The sequence below is a fragment of the Miscanthus floridulus genome, chromosome 8 (assembly GCF_019320115.1).
Source record: "Miscanthus floridulus cultivar M001 chromosome 8, ASM1932011v1, whole genome shotgun sequence".
In the NCBI taxonomy this organism is placed as follows: domain Eukaryota; kingdom Viridiplantae; phylum Streptophyta; class Magnoliopsida; order Poales; family Poaceae; genus Miscanthus; species Miscanthus floridulus.
In genome coordinates, this window is record NC_089587.1 from 201,902,455 (window position 1) to 201,917,155 (window position 14,701).

General features: G+C 60.9%; 1 protein-coding gene across 1 annotated transcript; it reads right to left on the reverse strand.

Annotated features, from left to right (window-relative positions):
- Window positions 1-12,612: 12,612 nt before the first annotated feature.
- LOC136470504 (uncharacterized) lies at window positions 12,613-13,669 on the reverse strand. Its single transcript, XM_066468334.1, has 2 exons — window positions 13,500-13,669; window positions 12,613-13,210 (listed from the first exon to the last, which is right to left on the reverse strand). Exons 1-2 carry the CDS (start codon window positions 13,667-13,669, stop codon window positions 12,613-12,615), a joined length of 768 nt encoding a protein of 255 aa, XP_066324431.1.
- Between the last annotated feature and the right edge of the window lie 1,032 nt (window positions 13,670-14,701).

Below are 14,701 nucleotides of genomic sequence, written 5' to 3' on the forward strand. Positions count from 1 at the left end.
TCCCCCTTATACTGGGCGGATTGTGGGGAGTTGCCCGGAGAAATGGAAATGGGGCGTCCCGAAGGTCGACCAGCCCAAGCTGGAGCCGCTCCTGGAGGGGCTAGCGAGGCTACGGAACCATGGCCTCACCGCCGCTGTGGTCGTGGCCGCCTTCCACCGCCGGAGGGTGCTACCGCTGATGGTTCGACGGTGGCGGCTGTTCGAGATGAGGCCGGGTGAGCCCGTCGAAGGCACCCGGATGTCTTCCTCCGCCCTCTCCGACGAGGAGATTCACCGTCGGGTGGGGGAGACGGTAGATGTGAAGTTGAGGGGCGGCAACCTGACCCCCTTCGCGATGCGACCATCACGGGGGTTTCTTTCGCTGGTAAGTCGAGTGCCGCTGCAGCCTCTGAGCTTCCTCAATCTCCCTTTATCCCTTGTTTCCTTATGCACGTTTGTGGTTTGTTCAGGGGATGAGGGACGTGCGCTCCTCCCCACCGCCCGTTCCTGAGGACGCGGGGCAGCGGGCGATTAACCGCGCTCACGCTGACGCGCAGAAGAAGCGGAAGGATGCTAAGGCGGCGAAGCGCACGAAGCACATCCTTGCGCGCGAGGCGTTGGATAAACGCCGCCGTCAGCAACGGAAGGAAGGTCTCCCGTTGGAGGAGTCCCCGTCGACGTCGTTGTCGACGGAGGCCTCGGATGGGAATGACAAGGGCGAGGTGGGGCGAGGCCCCCTAGACCACCTTCCGGACGTCGAGGAGGTGGCTCCCGGGGCGTCGGTAAGCAGCCCGGCACCCCCGGGAAGGAGAGAGGAAGCGGACTCGGGGCCGGCAGTGGCCCCCTCTGGGGCCGTGGCCCCCTCTGGGGCCGTGGCCGACACGCCCGAGGCGCGGGCGTTAGGCAAACGCGCCGTCAGCCCGGTAAGCTCGGCGGTCGTGGCGGAGCCGGTGGCGGTGGAGGCGACGCCGCCGGCCCCGCAGAGGATCGAAGGGGCGCCGGGGTCCGCCGAGGGCCGACCGGTGCCGGTGGATACGGATGCGATGCCACTGCCGCCGCCTCCGCCGTTGTGGAGGAGGTTTGCGGTGGCGAAGCTGGGGTTGCCCCGTTCAAAGTAAGTGTGTTGTTGGCGGGGTTATGGTGTCTTTCATTCGCTTTTTTGGTCTCGTGCTGACCCTGTAGGTTGATTTTCTTTAGTCGGAAGCGGCCTGCGGACGACCTCCCCTTGGCGCCCCTTAAAGCGCTTAAGGCGAGCCCCGGCTCCTCTGCCCACTGGGTGGCGGAGGCACAAGCCGCCATCCAGCGCGGCGCGGCGTCGGCGAGGGTCGACTCACAGGAACCGGCTACCCAAGGAAGGGTTGCCCAGGCGGCCCCTACACGGTCGGATGGGGCCATCGTGCCCTTTGTTGCCGAGGCTCCCGGGGCCCCCGGGGCTGAGGCGATTGGGGCCCCGATGCCCATGACCGCCGAGACCGCAGTGTCCACGGCCGGTGCTTCTGTGTCTGGCGAGGCCATAATGACGGAGGCCGGAGCCCCCGAGACCGCCGAGGTCGTGACTGCAGAGGCCGGAGCCCCCGAGGTCACCACGGCCGTCGTGATGGCAGCGAGGCCGTCTGTGCAGGAGGCGGAGGTGTCGGCGGCGGAGGCCTCGGCCGTGCCCTTGGCTCAGGGCCCGCCGTTGTTGCGGGAGAGTGCCCGGGAGACGGAGGTCTATCCGATCTCCTCCGATGATACATCCCGGGCACGGGAGGTGGTTGGCGCCGAGGAGACCGACGCCGTGGAGTAGCCGGCGCCGCTCTTAGACGAGGGAAACTCGGCCCTCGTGCAGGTGCGACCCGAGCCCCGCGGGTGGGATCACCCGCAGGTACTATGGCGAAGCCGGGATGACCCTGAGGGGGAGCCTTTGTTTGCCCTCGAGGACACGGCCGAGGGCAGGCGCTGGAGTACCTTCGAGCAGTACCACGAGCTGGCGGAACGGTCGCTACGGACGGCGCTGTCCGTGGTGGCCGACGAACTGCCCGGAGTCGCTCAGGTTCGTGTTTCCTTTCTCGCGCGACGTTGTTCTTTCCTTGGTTTTATCGCAATCGACGACCTCTGCTCTACCTCCTCAGGAGCTCGAGACCCGGTCCTTCGGGAAGTCGGTCTTCCTCCGGTGGGAGAGGGGTATCTGGGACCAGCTTCAGAGGCAGAGGGGCCTTCTTGCCGATGCTAACGAGCTTCTGTCGGCCCGAAGTGTGGAGGTGGAGGACCTCCGCCTTCGCTGTGCCGATGCAAAGGTCGAGGCGGCCACAGCCCAGACACAGCTCGCCCCCTTGGCAGCGCGGATCAGGGAGCTGGAGGAGGAGCTTACCCGCGCCATCAGCGACCGGGACGCCTTCCGGTCCCAGGCTGAAGAAGCGACGACCTCGGGCAAGGCCCTCGCCGGGCAGCTGGGGGCGGAGGAGAGTGCGCACCGGCTGACCAAAGGCGCTCTGAACGAGGCCCTTGCTGCGGCTGAGGCCTCGCAAATCGAGGCTGTGGTTTTGAGGGGGGCGATCGAGGGTGAGTTTGATGGTTTCAGCGGGCTCGAACGCCCCCGTGCGACGCTTGGAGTCAGGCACCTCGCCACCGAGTTGGTCGAGGTGGGCGATGAGGGTCTTGGCCTCTGCAAGAGCCTCGGCGTACTCGATGCACTCGACGTCGCAGTCGTATGCATGTTCGTACGTGGACTCGATTGTGATGACACCATTAGGGCCTGGCATCTTGAGCTTGAGGTAGGTATAGTTGGGCACTGCCATGAATTTGGCGTAGCACGGTCATCCCAAAATGGCGTGGTAGGCTCCCCCGAACCTGACTACCTCGAAGGTGAGGACTTCCTTGTGGTAGTTGGAAGGGGTGCCGAAACAGACAGGAAGGTCGATGCGCCCGAGGGGTTGCGTGCGCCTCCCTGGCACGATGCCGTGGAAGGGTGCGACATCGCCTCGTAGTCTCGATCGGTTGACTTCCAAGAGCTCCAGGGTGTTGGCGTAGAGGATGTTGAGGCCGCTGCCTCCGTCCATCAACACCTTGGAGAGTCGGGTGTTGCCGATGATCGGGTCGATGACCAGTGGGTACTGCCCGGGGTTCGGAATACGGTTGGGGTGGTCACCTCGATCGAAGGTGATCGCCTCTCGAGACCAGTCGAGATACTGGGGGGTGGCCACCTTGACCGAGAAGACTTCACGGCGTTCCCTCTTGCGCTGCAGTGCCATAAGGCATGCCGAGGGCCAAACGAAGATCATGAAAGCGTTGCGCACCTCGGGGAACCCGTCGTCCTTGTCTTTGTCCCGACCGTCGGCGCCCTTCTGCTTGGTGTCGTCATCGGGGAGCCCGAGGTGGGCGTAGTAGCGCCGCAGCATGGTGCAATCCTCGAGAGCGTGCCTGACCGGGCCCTGGTGGTAAGGGCAGGGTTTCTTGGGCATGTCGTCGAAGGGCCTAGGTCCTTTGGGGCCTCGGGGATTCTTGCGCTCTGTGGTCGCGACCAAATCAGCCTCCAGGACCTCCTGCCTCCCCAGGCGCCCCTTTTTCTTTTCTTAGGGAGGTGGGAGGCCGAGGCCTCGGGGGCCCCTTCCCTCCGCTTACCCTTGGTATCGGCGTCGGTGAAGATGGCTCCGACAGCCTCTTCTCCTGAGGCGAAGCTGGTGGCGATGTCGAGGAGCGCGGCAGCAGAGCGCGGGACGTTGCGACCTAACTCTCGGACCAAGTCCCGACAAGTGGTGCCGGAGAGGAAAGCCTGGACGATCTCCGAGTCGTCGACGCTGGGTAGCTCGGTGCACTGTTTGGAGAAGCGCCGGATGAAGTCCCGGAGGGACTCGTCCGGCTTCTGGCGACAGCTCTTAAGATCCCAGGAATTCCCAGGGCGCACGTATGTGCCCTGGAAGTTCCCGACGAAGATCCTAACCAAGTCGCGCCAGTCGTGGATTTGTGAGGGAGGGAGATGCTCGAGCCAAGCTCGTGCCGAGTCCGACAAGAGCAAAGGGAGATTGCGGATGATGAGGAGGTCATCGTCCGTGCCACCTAGTTGGCAGGCCAGGCGGTAATCGGCGAGCCAGAGTTCTGGGTTGGTCTCGCCGCTGTACTTCGTGAGATTGGCCGGCTGTCGGAACCGGGCGGGGAAAGGAGCAGTGCGGATGGCCCTGCTGAAGACCCGAGGGCCTGGCGGCTCAGGGGAAGGACTGCGGTCCTCATCGCTGTCGTAGCGACCGCCTCGGTGTGGGTGGTAGCCCCGAGCGGGCCCCTCGCTGTCGTGGCGTCGTCGCCTGCCGACCACCTCATGGTCTCCCTGCACCTCGCGTCGATTGTCGAGGCGGTCCGGAAGCACGGGGACCCTATGGGCCATTGGCACTCGGTCGGGCTCGGGACGAGCCGGGGCTTCCCTATCCTGCCGAGGCGGTGCCATGAGAAGGTTCGAGGCGCCCCCGCGCCGTCGGGAGGCGGAACTCTCGGCTTGCTAAACCGCAGCGGTCTCTAGGAGATCGCGGAGCTCACCGCGGACCCGCCGCCCCTCCGTGGTAGAAGGCTCGGGCATTGCACGGACCAGCATTGCCGCAGCCGCGACGTTCTGGCTGGCGCGATTGAAGACTGGGGGTTGTTCGCTCCCTTCGTCGTCATGGATGCGGTGATACACATCGCGAGCTCTTCGTCGGGCTCCCCCGCCTTCGCCGCGGCCTCACTGTTCCTGTTCGAGAGAGTCTCGAAGCTGCTGCAGAAGGAGTTGGTCTTGCTCGACCTTGGCCTGGAGTTCACGGAGCTGCTCTAGGTCTGGGCGCTGAGGTCGTGCGAGAGCGACGTCCTCATTTCGTGTGGCAGGCAGGACATTGCGTGGGGGCGTGACGGCGCCCGCCCCTGGACGGAGTGGGGAGCGGCTACCTGCCCCCACGTCCTCTTCGCCTGCCCTCGGCATCCCGAGCCCGACGTGGAAACACTCGCGAGTGGGGTCGTAAGTGCCTTCGTCGTCGGAGTCGGAGTAACCGAAGCAGTAGTCGCTTGCGGCCAAGAACTGGCGCAAAGTCCCAGGGTCGTGGAGCCCGGAGAAATCCACTCCGGGCCATGCCTCGTCCTCATCCGAGGAGTCAGCATGGGTGCTTAGGTCGAGCCCGAAGCGCTGGCAGCGTTCTGAGGGACCTTCATGAGCAGCAGCGTATGCGTAGTTGTAAGAAGCGGCGGCATTTCTCAACCCAAAGGGGTATGGGGATGATGTTGTTGCCAGGTCCTGTTCCACCAGGGTCGGTTTTTCAGGGAGTGGTGGAGTGGAGCTTGACGACTGGGCATCATCGCGAGCCACCGGCGTTTTCCCCTTGTCCAAGCTCAGGCCAGACAGGTCCCTAACCAGGGACCCCGTACCAACAGCTGGTCGTAGGATATCGGCGGGGAGTGGCGTGCCGCCCCGGGTTCATGTAGCGTCGGGGTGGCCTTGCTCGTGTCGTGCCTGGTGAGCGCGGCGAGAGCGGCCGCCCGGGCGCCGCCTGCGCCTGGGCCGTCGGTGCGTAACTTCTTCGTCGGGCGGTGGGGCTCGAGGAGCGAGGAGTACCATGTCGTACTCATGCCCTAAAGACATGAACTCTAGGCTCCCGAACCAAACTACGGTGCCGAGACGCAATGGTCGCACGGGGTCTGCCATCCGGAACCTACTGGGATGACAAAACTGACACGCAGCGGCCCCTACCTGGCGCGCCAACTGTCGGTGTTTCGGACCGGGGGGTCCTCAACCAACTAGTGAATTTGTTCTGCGTGCTCCCGATTCCGGATGGTGATGCAAAGAGACACAAGGTTTATACTGGTTCAGGCAATCGGCGCCCTACGTCCAGTCTAAGGGATGGAACTTGTATTCCTTGCACCGAAGTGCTCGTAGCAGGGGGTTACAAGCTAAGGGAGAGAGGGAACTTGTCCCAGGTCTCGGCAGGGTGTCGTAGGGCTGTCTGAGACGTTGCTCTCAAGCGGCTGGAAGGTGTGCCTGTGTGTGTGTTATCTGGGGCGTCCTCCCCTAAGTGGTCCAAGTCCTCTCCTTTTATAGTTGAGGGGGGGGGACAAGGGCAATACATGTATTACTATGCGGCGTCGTGCCGACAGGAACGGCATGTCCAAACCCTGTGGCCTGTTCCTGTGGCGGCGTGGTCGTCGGAGTGACCCATCCTTGGAGTACTGGGACGGCGTGGTCGTCCCATCAGATCCTGTGCGTCGTGGGAGCCCCAGGAATTCCTCGGAGTGGACGTGACGGCGACCATAAGCTGCTGGGGATGGACTATGCACGAGGCTGAAACTTGGTCGGGGCCGAGGCTGGTACTTCGATGGGGGGTCTCAGTAGGCGCGGACCCCAATGTTGCCGAGGCCCTGATGTACAGTGCCGAGGCTTTGGTGTACAGCGCTGAGGCCTTGAGCGGGCGGCTGATCGTGGACACAGTGGTAGGACACAGTGGCCAGTAACCCCCGCCATACCCTATCCTAGGCGCTGATCGTGGTCACAGTGGCAGGACACAGTGGCCGGTAATCCCCGCCGTGCCCTGCCCCGGCCGGTATGGTGTTGATGCGACTTCGGGTCACGTCGGTCTTTTTGTGACGTTGAGCCGCTGTTCGGCTGAGATCACGGGAGTGGTTGGAAGCATTAATGGGACGTGACCGGTTGTCGGGAGGGTCGGCCGAGGCGGGGGGCGACGGACCGCAGGCGAGCCGGCCTCGAGCGACACGGAGAATGGGGCCTCGCGCGAGACGGAGATCGGGCTCCTTGCCGAGACTTCGCACGAGAGGTCTCGCGCGATACGGAGAATGCGCCTCCTGCCGAGGCCTTCTGTGGAGAGCCTCGGGCGAGGCGGAGATGGCGTTCCCTGCCGAGGCTTTCCTTGGGGAGCCTCGCCAGGATGCCGAGACCTCCGTCTCGGGGCTCGAGGCGAGGAGGAGGAGGACCCAGTGGGCCTGGTCGCGACGGGGAGGGGCCCGCGACTTACCTTTTTGCTTTTATCATCATTATTTTTTAGATGGGACTTGGGCAGCCCATTTGATGTTTTGCTTGGGGTACCCCATTCTGAGGTACCCGACACCGGGTCCCAATGGTGTCATCATGATTGAGTCCACGTACAAACATTCATATGACTGTGACGTCGAGTGCATCGAGTACGTCGAGGCTCTCGCGGAGGCTAAGACCCTCATCGCCAACCTCGACCAACTCAGTGGCGAGGCACCTGACTCCAAGCGTCGTGTAGGGGCATTCAAGCCCACGGAGGCCATCAAGCTCATCCTGGTTGACCCCGCCTACCCCGACGACCGGGCGCTGAGGATCAATGCCACCCTCGACATCAAATAGGAGGCTGTGCTCATTGACTTCCTCTGTGCGAATGCCGACATGTTCGCATGGAGTCCCTCGGATATGCTGAGCATACTAAGGGAGGTCGCCGAGCATGCCTTGGACATCCGGGCCGGCTCTAGACCGGTGAAGCAATGCCTACGCCGATTCGATGAGGAAAAGCACAGGGCCATCGACGAGGAGGTGCAGAAACTCTTGGTGGCCGGGTTCATCAAGGAAGTGTCCCACCCAGAGTGGTTGGCTAACCCCGTGTTGGTCAAGAAGAAAAATGGAAAATGGAGAATGTGTATAGATTACACCAGTTTGAATAAAGCTTGTCCAAAAGTCCCCTTTCCATTACCTCGAATCGATCAGATCGTTGACTCCACCACGGGGTGCGAGACCCTATCTTTCCTTGATGCGTATTCTGGCTACCATCAGATCAAGATGAAAGAGTCTGACCAGCTCGCAACTTCTTTCATCACCCCATTCGGCATGTACTGCTATGTGACTATGCCTTTCGGCCTCAAAAACATAGGGGCCACGTACCAGCGGTGCATGACTCAGGTCTTTGCTAACCACATTGGGCGAGCAGTCGAAGCCTATGTGGACAACATCATGGTCAAGTCCAGAAAAGCCGAGGATCTCGTCAATGACCTAAAGATAGCCTTCAAATGCCTTAGAGGGAAGGGCATCAAGCTCAATCCCGAGAAGTGCGTGTTCAGAGTCCCCCGGGGCATGCTCTTGGGATTCGTAGTCTCAGAACATGGCATCGAGGCCAAGCCAGAGACGGTCTCGGCCATGACCAGCATGGGACCAGTCCGAGACCTCAAGGGAGTGCAGAGGGTCATGGGATGCCTCGCGGCCCTAAGCCGCTTTATCTCGCGCCTTGGCGAAAAAGGCTTGCCTCTATACCACCTCTTGAGAAAATCCAAACACTTTTCTTGGACCCCCGAGGCCGAAGAAGCCCTCGCCAAGCTCAAAGCACTGCTCACCAATCCTCCCATCCTAGTACCAACGGTCAGGGACGAGGCCCTCTTACTCTACGTCACCGCAACAACCCAAGTGGTCAACGCTACCGTAGTGGTAGAGAGGCAGGAAGAGGGGCATGCCCTACCCATCCAACGACCTGTCTACTTCATCAACGAAGTGCTTCCCGAGACCAAAACACGATACCCCTACATCCAGAAGTTGATCTACGCCATAGTCTTGGCCCGACGCAAGCTGCGCCACTACTTTGAGTCTCACCCAGTGACCGTGGTGTCATCTTTTCCCTTGGGAGAGATAATCCATAACAAGGAGGCTTCGGGTAGGATAGCCAAGTGGGCCGTTGAGCTCATGGGGGAAGCCCTAACCTTTGCGCCTTAGAAAGCAATAAAGTCTCAGGTCTTGGCCGATTTTGTGGCTAAGTGGACCGACACCCAATTGCCACCCGCTCAAGTCCAGACAGAATGCTGGACCATGTACTTCAACGGGTCTCTAACGAAGACCGGGGCAGGCACGGGTCTGCTCTTCATCTCGCCCCTTAGAGTACACATGTGCTACATGGTGTGGCTCCACTTCGCTGCCTCCAACAACACGGCCAAGTACGAGGCCCTCGTCAATGGCTTGCAAGTCGCCATCAAACTTGGGGTACGACGTCTCGACATCCGGGGCAACTTGCAGCTCGTCGTCGATCAAGTCATGAAGGAGTCAAACTGCCTCGACCCCAAAATGGAGGCGTACTGCAAGTTGGTACGTCACCTAGAAGACAAGTTCGATGGTCTCGAACTCAACCACATCGCGTGGAAGTACAACGAGGCCACCGACGAACTGGCAAAGATGGCCTTGGTGTGGGCTTCGGTCCCCCCGAATGTCTATGCCAGGGACCTCCACAAACCTTCCATTGACTATGCCTTGGTAGTAGAGAAGGGCCCACCGGTCGAACCCATGATGGGGCTCGACGCCCCCTTTGCCGCCGAGACTCCTTCGGCCGAGCCTGAGGTCATGGAAGTCGACGCAGAGCCTTTCTAGACCAACCAGGACAAGGACTGGCGAGTCCCGTTCCTTGATTGGCTCGCTCAGGAAAAGCTTCCTAGTGATAGGACCAAAGCCCGATGGCTTGCATGGCGAGCCAAGACTTACGTCCTCTGGAATGGCGAATTGTACAGGTGAAGTCCCTCTGGTGTCCTCCAACGATGCATCACCACCGAGGCAGGCCAAGCCCTACTTTGGGACTTGCACGTAGGGGCCTGCAGACACCATGCGGCACCTCGGACGCTCGTCGAAAACGCTTTCCGCTAAGGGTTCTACTGGCCGACGGCGGTTGCCGACACCACCAAGCTAGTACGCTCCCTACGAGGGATGCCAGTACTATGCTCAGTAGATGCACCTCCCAGCCCTGGCCCTCCAAACCATTCCCATTACGTGGTCGTTTGCCGTGTGGGGGCTCGATATGGTCGGGCCTCTGCAAAAGGCCCCCGGGGGCTACACCCATCTACTGGTAGCAATCGATAAGTTCTCCAAATGGATCGAGGCTCGTCAGATCAATTGAATCAAATCCGAGCAAGCAGTGCTGTTCTTCACTGACATTATCCACAGGTTTGGGGTCCCTAACACCATCATCACTGACAACGGGACATAGTTCACCGGCAAAAAATTCTTGACATTCTATGACGACCACCACATCCGTGTGGCCTGGTCGGCCGTAGGACACCCAAGGACCAACGGCCAAGTAGAACGTGCCAACGACATGATCCTACAAGGCCTCAAGCCAAGAATTTACAACCGGTGGAAGAAGTTTGGCAAGAAATGGCTCGCCGAACTCCCATCGGTCATCTGGAGCCTGAGGAACACTCCAAGCTGAGCCACGGGGTTCACCCCTTTCTTCCTAGTCTATGGAGCCAAGGCTATCCTCCCCGCTGACTTGGAATATGGTTCCCTAAGGCTACAGGCCTACAACGAGCAAAGCAACTGCACCACCCGCGAGGACGCCCTCGACCAACTGGAGGAAGCCCGAGACGTCGCGCTGCTGCACTCAGCCAAATACCAGCAAGGCCTACGGTGCTTTCAAGCCTGGCGCATCCGAAGCCAAGACTTGAAGGTAGGTGACCTAGTGTTGAGGTTGACATAGAGCAACAAGGGCCGCCACAAGCTGACCCCACCATGGGAAGGGCCGTATATTGTCGCCCAAGTGCTGAAGCCTGGGACCTACAAGCTAGCCAACGAGAAGGTTGAAATCTTCACCAACGCTTGGAATATAGAATAACTATGTCGCTTTTACCCTTAAATTTCCAAGCATTGTATATATTGTTTCTCGAAATACAATTGAAAAGTGTTCTTTAGTTGTTCTAATTTTTTGAGACCCCCCCCCCGAGCCCATCGTGGGTCTCGACAATGCGATGACACTGTAAGGGAGACTCGGCTCTGCCTCTGTAGAACTGAGCCTCCCTCGGGGGCTAGATGGGGGATCCCCCCCTAAGTCCCACGCACCATTTTTAGTCGTTTTTCGAAAAATTCCTACGCCAAACCCTCTAGCACACTCTGACGAATCAGTTACAAAAAGCCCAAGGACCGAAAGCCTGTCTCAGGGCCAGAAGGCCGGTAGAGCCACGAGACGGCCTAAGCCTCTGGGCTACGGTGCTCCCTCACCACCTTTCACCTAGGGGATGGCTTAGGCTCCAAGGAAGTTTTTTGCGAAGAAATCTGATCAGAGACAACAAGAGGGCAGAGGCTCGGAAATACAAGACAAATGATTAAGAAACATGAGTACTTCAAAAAGAAAGGCCTCCATAGCCACAAGCGTTACGATACATAGTTAATTCCTATTCTATTTACATGGCCTCTTAGGCCTAGGTCATGGCTCAGGGCCTCTAGCGTCGGCAGACGGCGGAGGAGCGACCACCTCCTCTTTGAACAGCTTGGCCAACGCCGTACCGGGGCCCTCCGCTGCCTCCATCAGCTTTGCAACCACCTCATTAGCCTCCTCGTCATCATCGGGCAAGACGTAGCCATCGCTGATGGCTTGGAGGTCAACACCTATGTAGTGCGAGGCGATGACGGCCAGTGCGCATTTGACGCCCATATGCAGCGCTCCTTGGAGCCGCTCACGCACTTGACCGCTCAATGCAATCAGACGGCTCCCAAGGGAGCTGCCTGATTGAACCCCCCCTCGACATCCAAGGCCTCGCAGGTGGTGCGGGCAGCACTCTTCAGCGCCTCGTGCTCCCCGATCTTGGTCTCGAGCACCGCCTGCACCGCGACGGAAGCCTCAGCTGCCTGGGTAACCTCCGCCTCCGACTCTGCGCCACAGGAAACGGAATGGGGTTGAGTGCAAAGAAAAATAAGCCAAATAGGGATGGAAGCCTACAGGACTCACCCTTGGCCTTCTGCTCCCAGCGTTGGGCCTTGACCTGAGAGGTCCCGGCTTTCTCCTTCAGGCACTGGGCCTCAACCCGAGAGGCCTTGGCCGCCCTAGAAGCCTCTCTCCCTAGCTCTGCATCACACCAGAAAATGAGGGGGCGAATACAAGAAGAGCGAATAAAATGAGGGGAATAAGACTCACCCTCAGCCTTTCCCCTCTAGACCACAGCCTCAGTTCGGGAGGCCTCGACCACCGTAAGGGCCTCATCCAAAGCGCCCTTCGTCAGCTAGTGCGCACTCTGCTCCGCTCCTAGCTGCCCAGCAAGAGCCTTGCCCGAGGCCGTGGCTTCTTCGACCCGAGACATGAAGGCATCCCGATCACCAGCCATGCGGGTGAGCTCCTCCTCCAACTCCTTGACCCGTGCCGCCAGAGGGGTGACCTGCTCCTAGGCCGTGGCCACCTCAACCCTTGCATTGGCACAATGAAGATGGAGGTCCTCCACCTCCGTGCTCCGCGCCGATAGGAGCTCGTTGGCGCTGGCAAGAAGGCCCTTCTGTCGCTAAAGCTGGTCCCAGACGTCCCTCTCCCGCTGGAGAAAGACTGATTTCCTAAGGGACCGGGTCTCGAGCTTCTGGGGGAAACAGAACAGGGGTCAATCTCTACAAAGAAAACTTGGAAAAAGACCACCGCATGAGAAAAGAAAGCATGGACCTGGGCGACTCTGGGCAGATCGTTGGCCACCATGGACAGCACCGAGTGACCGCTCCGCCAGCTGGCGGTACTGCTCGAACGTGTCCCAGCGACCACCCTCGGCCACATCCTCAAGAGCAAATAGAGGCTCCGCCTCAGGGTCATCCTGGCTCTACCACAGGACACGTGGGTGATCCCACCCGCGGGGCTCGGGTCGTACTCGCGTGAGGGCCGAGCTTCCTTTGCCCAGGGTCAGAACTAGCTGTTCCACGACACCGGCCACCTCAGCGCCGGCCATCTCCTGTGCCTAGGAAGTATCGTCGGAGGAGATCGGAAGGACCTCCACCTCCTGGGCGCTCTCCCGCAATAACGGCGGGCCTTGAACTAGGGGTGCCACCGAGGCCTCCGCTGCCTTCATCTCCACCTCCTGGACTGATAGCCTCGCCGTGATCACATCAGCCTCGGTGGTCCTGGGGGCTCCGGCCTCCGCCATCGTGGCCTCAGTGGTCCCGGGGGCTCTAGCCTCCACCATCGTGGCTTCGGTGGTCGCAGTGGCACCTGCCGCAGCGGCCTTGATGGTCCTGGGTGCCCTGGCCTCCGCCGCCTCGGTCTTAGAGACCAAGAAGGCCTCGACCTTGGCGGCCTCGGCAACTGATGACACTTCAACCCCATCCAACTCGCGGGCCTCGCCCTCGTGAGGCGGAGGCGCACCCACCCCCGCCTGTGTTAGGGCCGCATCGGTAGCCCCTCCTTGGGTGGCCGGCTCCTTCGGGTCGGCCCTCGCCAACGCCACGCCACATTGTAGGGCGGCTTGTGCCTCCGCCACCCAGTGGGCAGTGTAGCCGGGGTTAACCTTGAGCGCTTTTAGGGGCGCCAAGGTAGGCACCTCCGTAGGTCGCTTCTGACTAAGGACAAAATGTTTACAAGGTCAGCGCAAGACAAAAGAACGAACGGAAAGCACTGCGTCTCCACCAAAAATACACCTACCTCGAGCGGGGCTACAACCGCTTCGGCATAGCGACCCTTGTCTGTGTAGGCAGTGGCGGTGGCAGAGGCACGACCTCCGTGTTCATCGGCGCCGGTTGGTCCTTGACGGACCCCTACGCCCCCTCAGTCCTCTGCAGGGGCAGTTGTGTCACCCCTGCCGCCACCTGCTCCACCGCTGCCGTTGAGCCCACTGGGCTGACGGCACACTTGCCCAACACCCGCTCCTCGGGCTTGTTGGCCTCGGCCCCAAGGCGGGCAACCGCCGACCCGAGGGCGGCTCCTCCTCCTCCTCCTCCTGGGAGTGCCGGGCTGCTTGCCGACGCCCCGGGCACCGTCTCCCCTACGTCAGGGAGATGGTCTAGGGGACCCCACCCCATCTCGCCCTCGTCATCCCCGTCCGAGGCATCCGTCGATAGCGACAGTGATAGGGACTCCTCCAACGAGAAGCCATCCTTCCTTTGCTATCGGCGGCGCGTATCCAGTTCCTCGCGCGCGAGGATCTTCTTCGTGTGCTTCGCCGCCTTGGCATCCTTCCACTTTTTCTGCGCCTCGGCGTGCGCCCGGTTGATCGCCCACCGCCTCGCGTCCTCAAGAACAAGCGGCGGAGAGGCTCGCACGTCTCTCATCCCCTGCAGGAACGGCGATCGCGCATGAGGGAACGAGAAATAATGAGAAACAGAGAAGGCTCGAGTGCTACAGCGGTGCGTGACTTACCAGCGAGAGGAACCCCCACGACGGGCACATTGCGATGGGGGTCAGGTTACCACCCCTCAGCTTCGCCTCCACCGTCTCCCCCACCTGGCGAAGAATTTCCTCATCGGAAAGGGCAGAGGAGGACATTCGGATGCCCTCGTTTGGCTCACCCAACCTCATCTCTAATAGGCACCGCCGCCAAGCCATCAGCGGCAGCACCCTTCGATGGTGGAAGGCGGCCACGACCATGGCCGCAGTAAGGCCATGGCCCCATAGCCTCTCTAGCCCCTCTAGAAGTGGCTGCAGCTTGGGCTAATCCTCCCTCGGGACACCGTACTTCCACCTCTCCGGGCAGCTCCCCACAATCTGCCCAGTGTAGGGGGGAAGTCCACCGTTGTCGTTGCGGAGATAGAACCAGCTTGTGTACCATCGATGATTGGATGACGTGAGCTGGGCTGGGATGTAGAGGTGCTGGCGGTCCTGGCGCACTTGGAGAGTGCAGCCGTCGGCCCTCACCGCTTTCCTCATGCCCGACATGCCCGTCGGCTTAGTGGTATGCCCTGCCCGGAAGAGATGGAGGCACAACTCCCAATGGGGAGCAATCCCCAAATACCCCTCGTAGACAGCGACGAAGATGGCCTCCTGCGCGATGGAATTGGGGTTGAAGTTGTGGAGCTCCAAGCCATAGTAGTGCGAGAGCGCCCGCATGAACTGGT

Excerpts from the sequence above, each read along its gene's own strand:
- LOC136470504 (XM_066468334.1), bottom strand. The coding sequence starts at position 13,669 with ATGGGGTGGGGTCCCCTAGACCATCTCCCTGACGTAGGGGAGACGGTG. Across the intron at positions 13,211-13,499 it reads GAGGAGCGGGTGTTGGGCAA|TCAGAAGCGACCTACGGAGG; the intron begins GTGTGCCGTCAG and ends TTTTGTCCTTAG.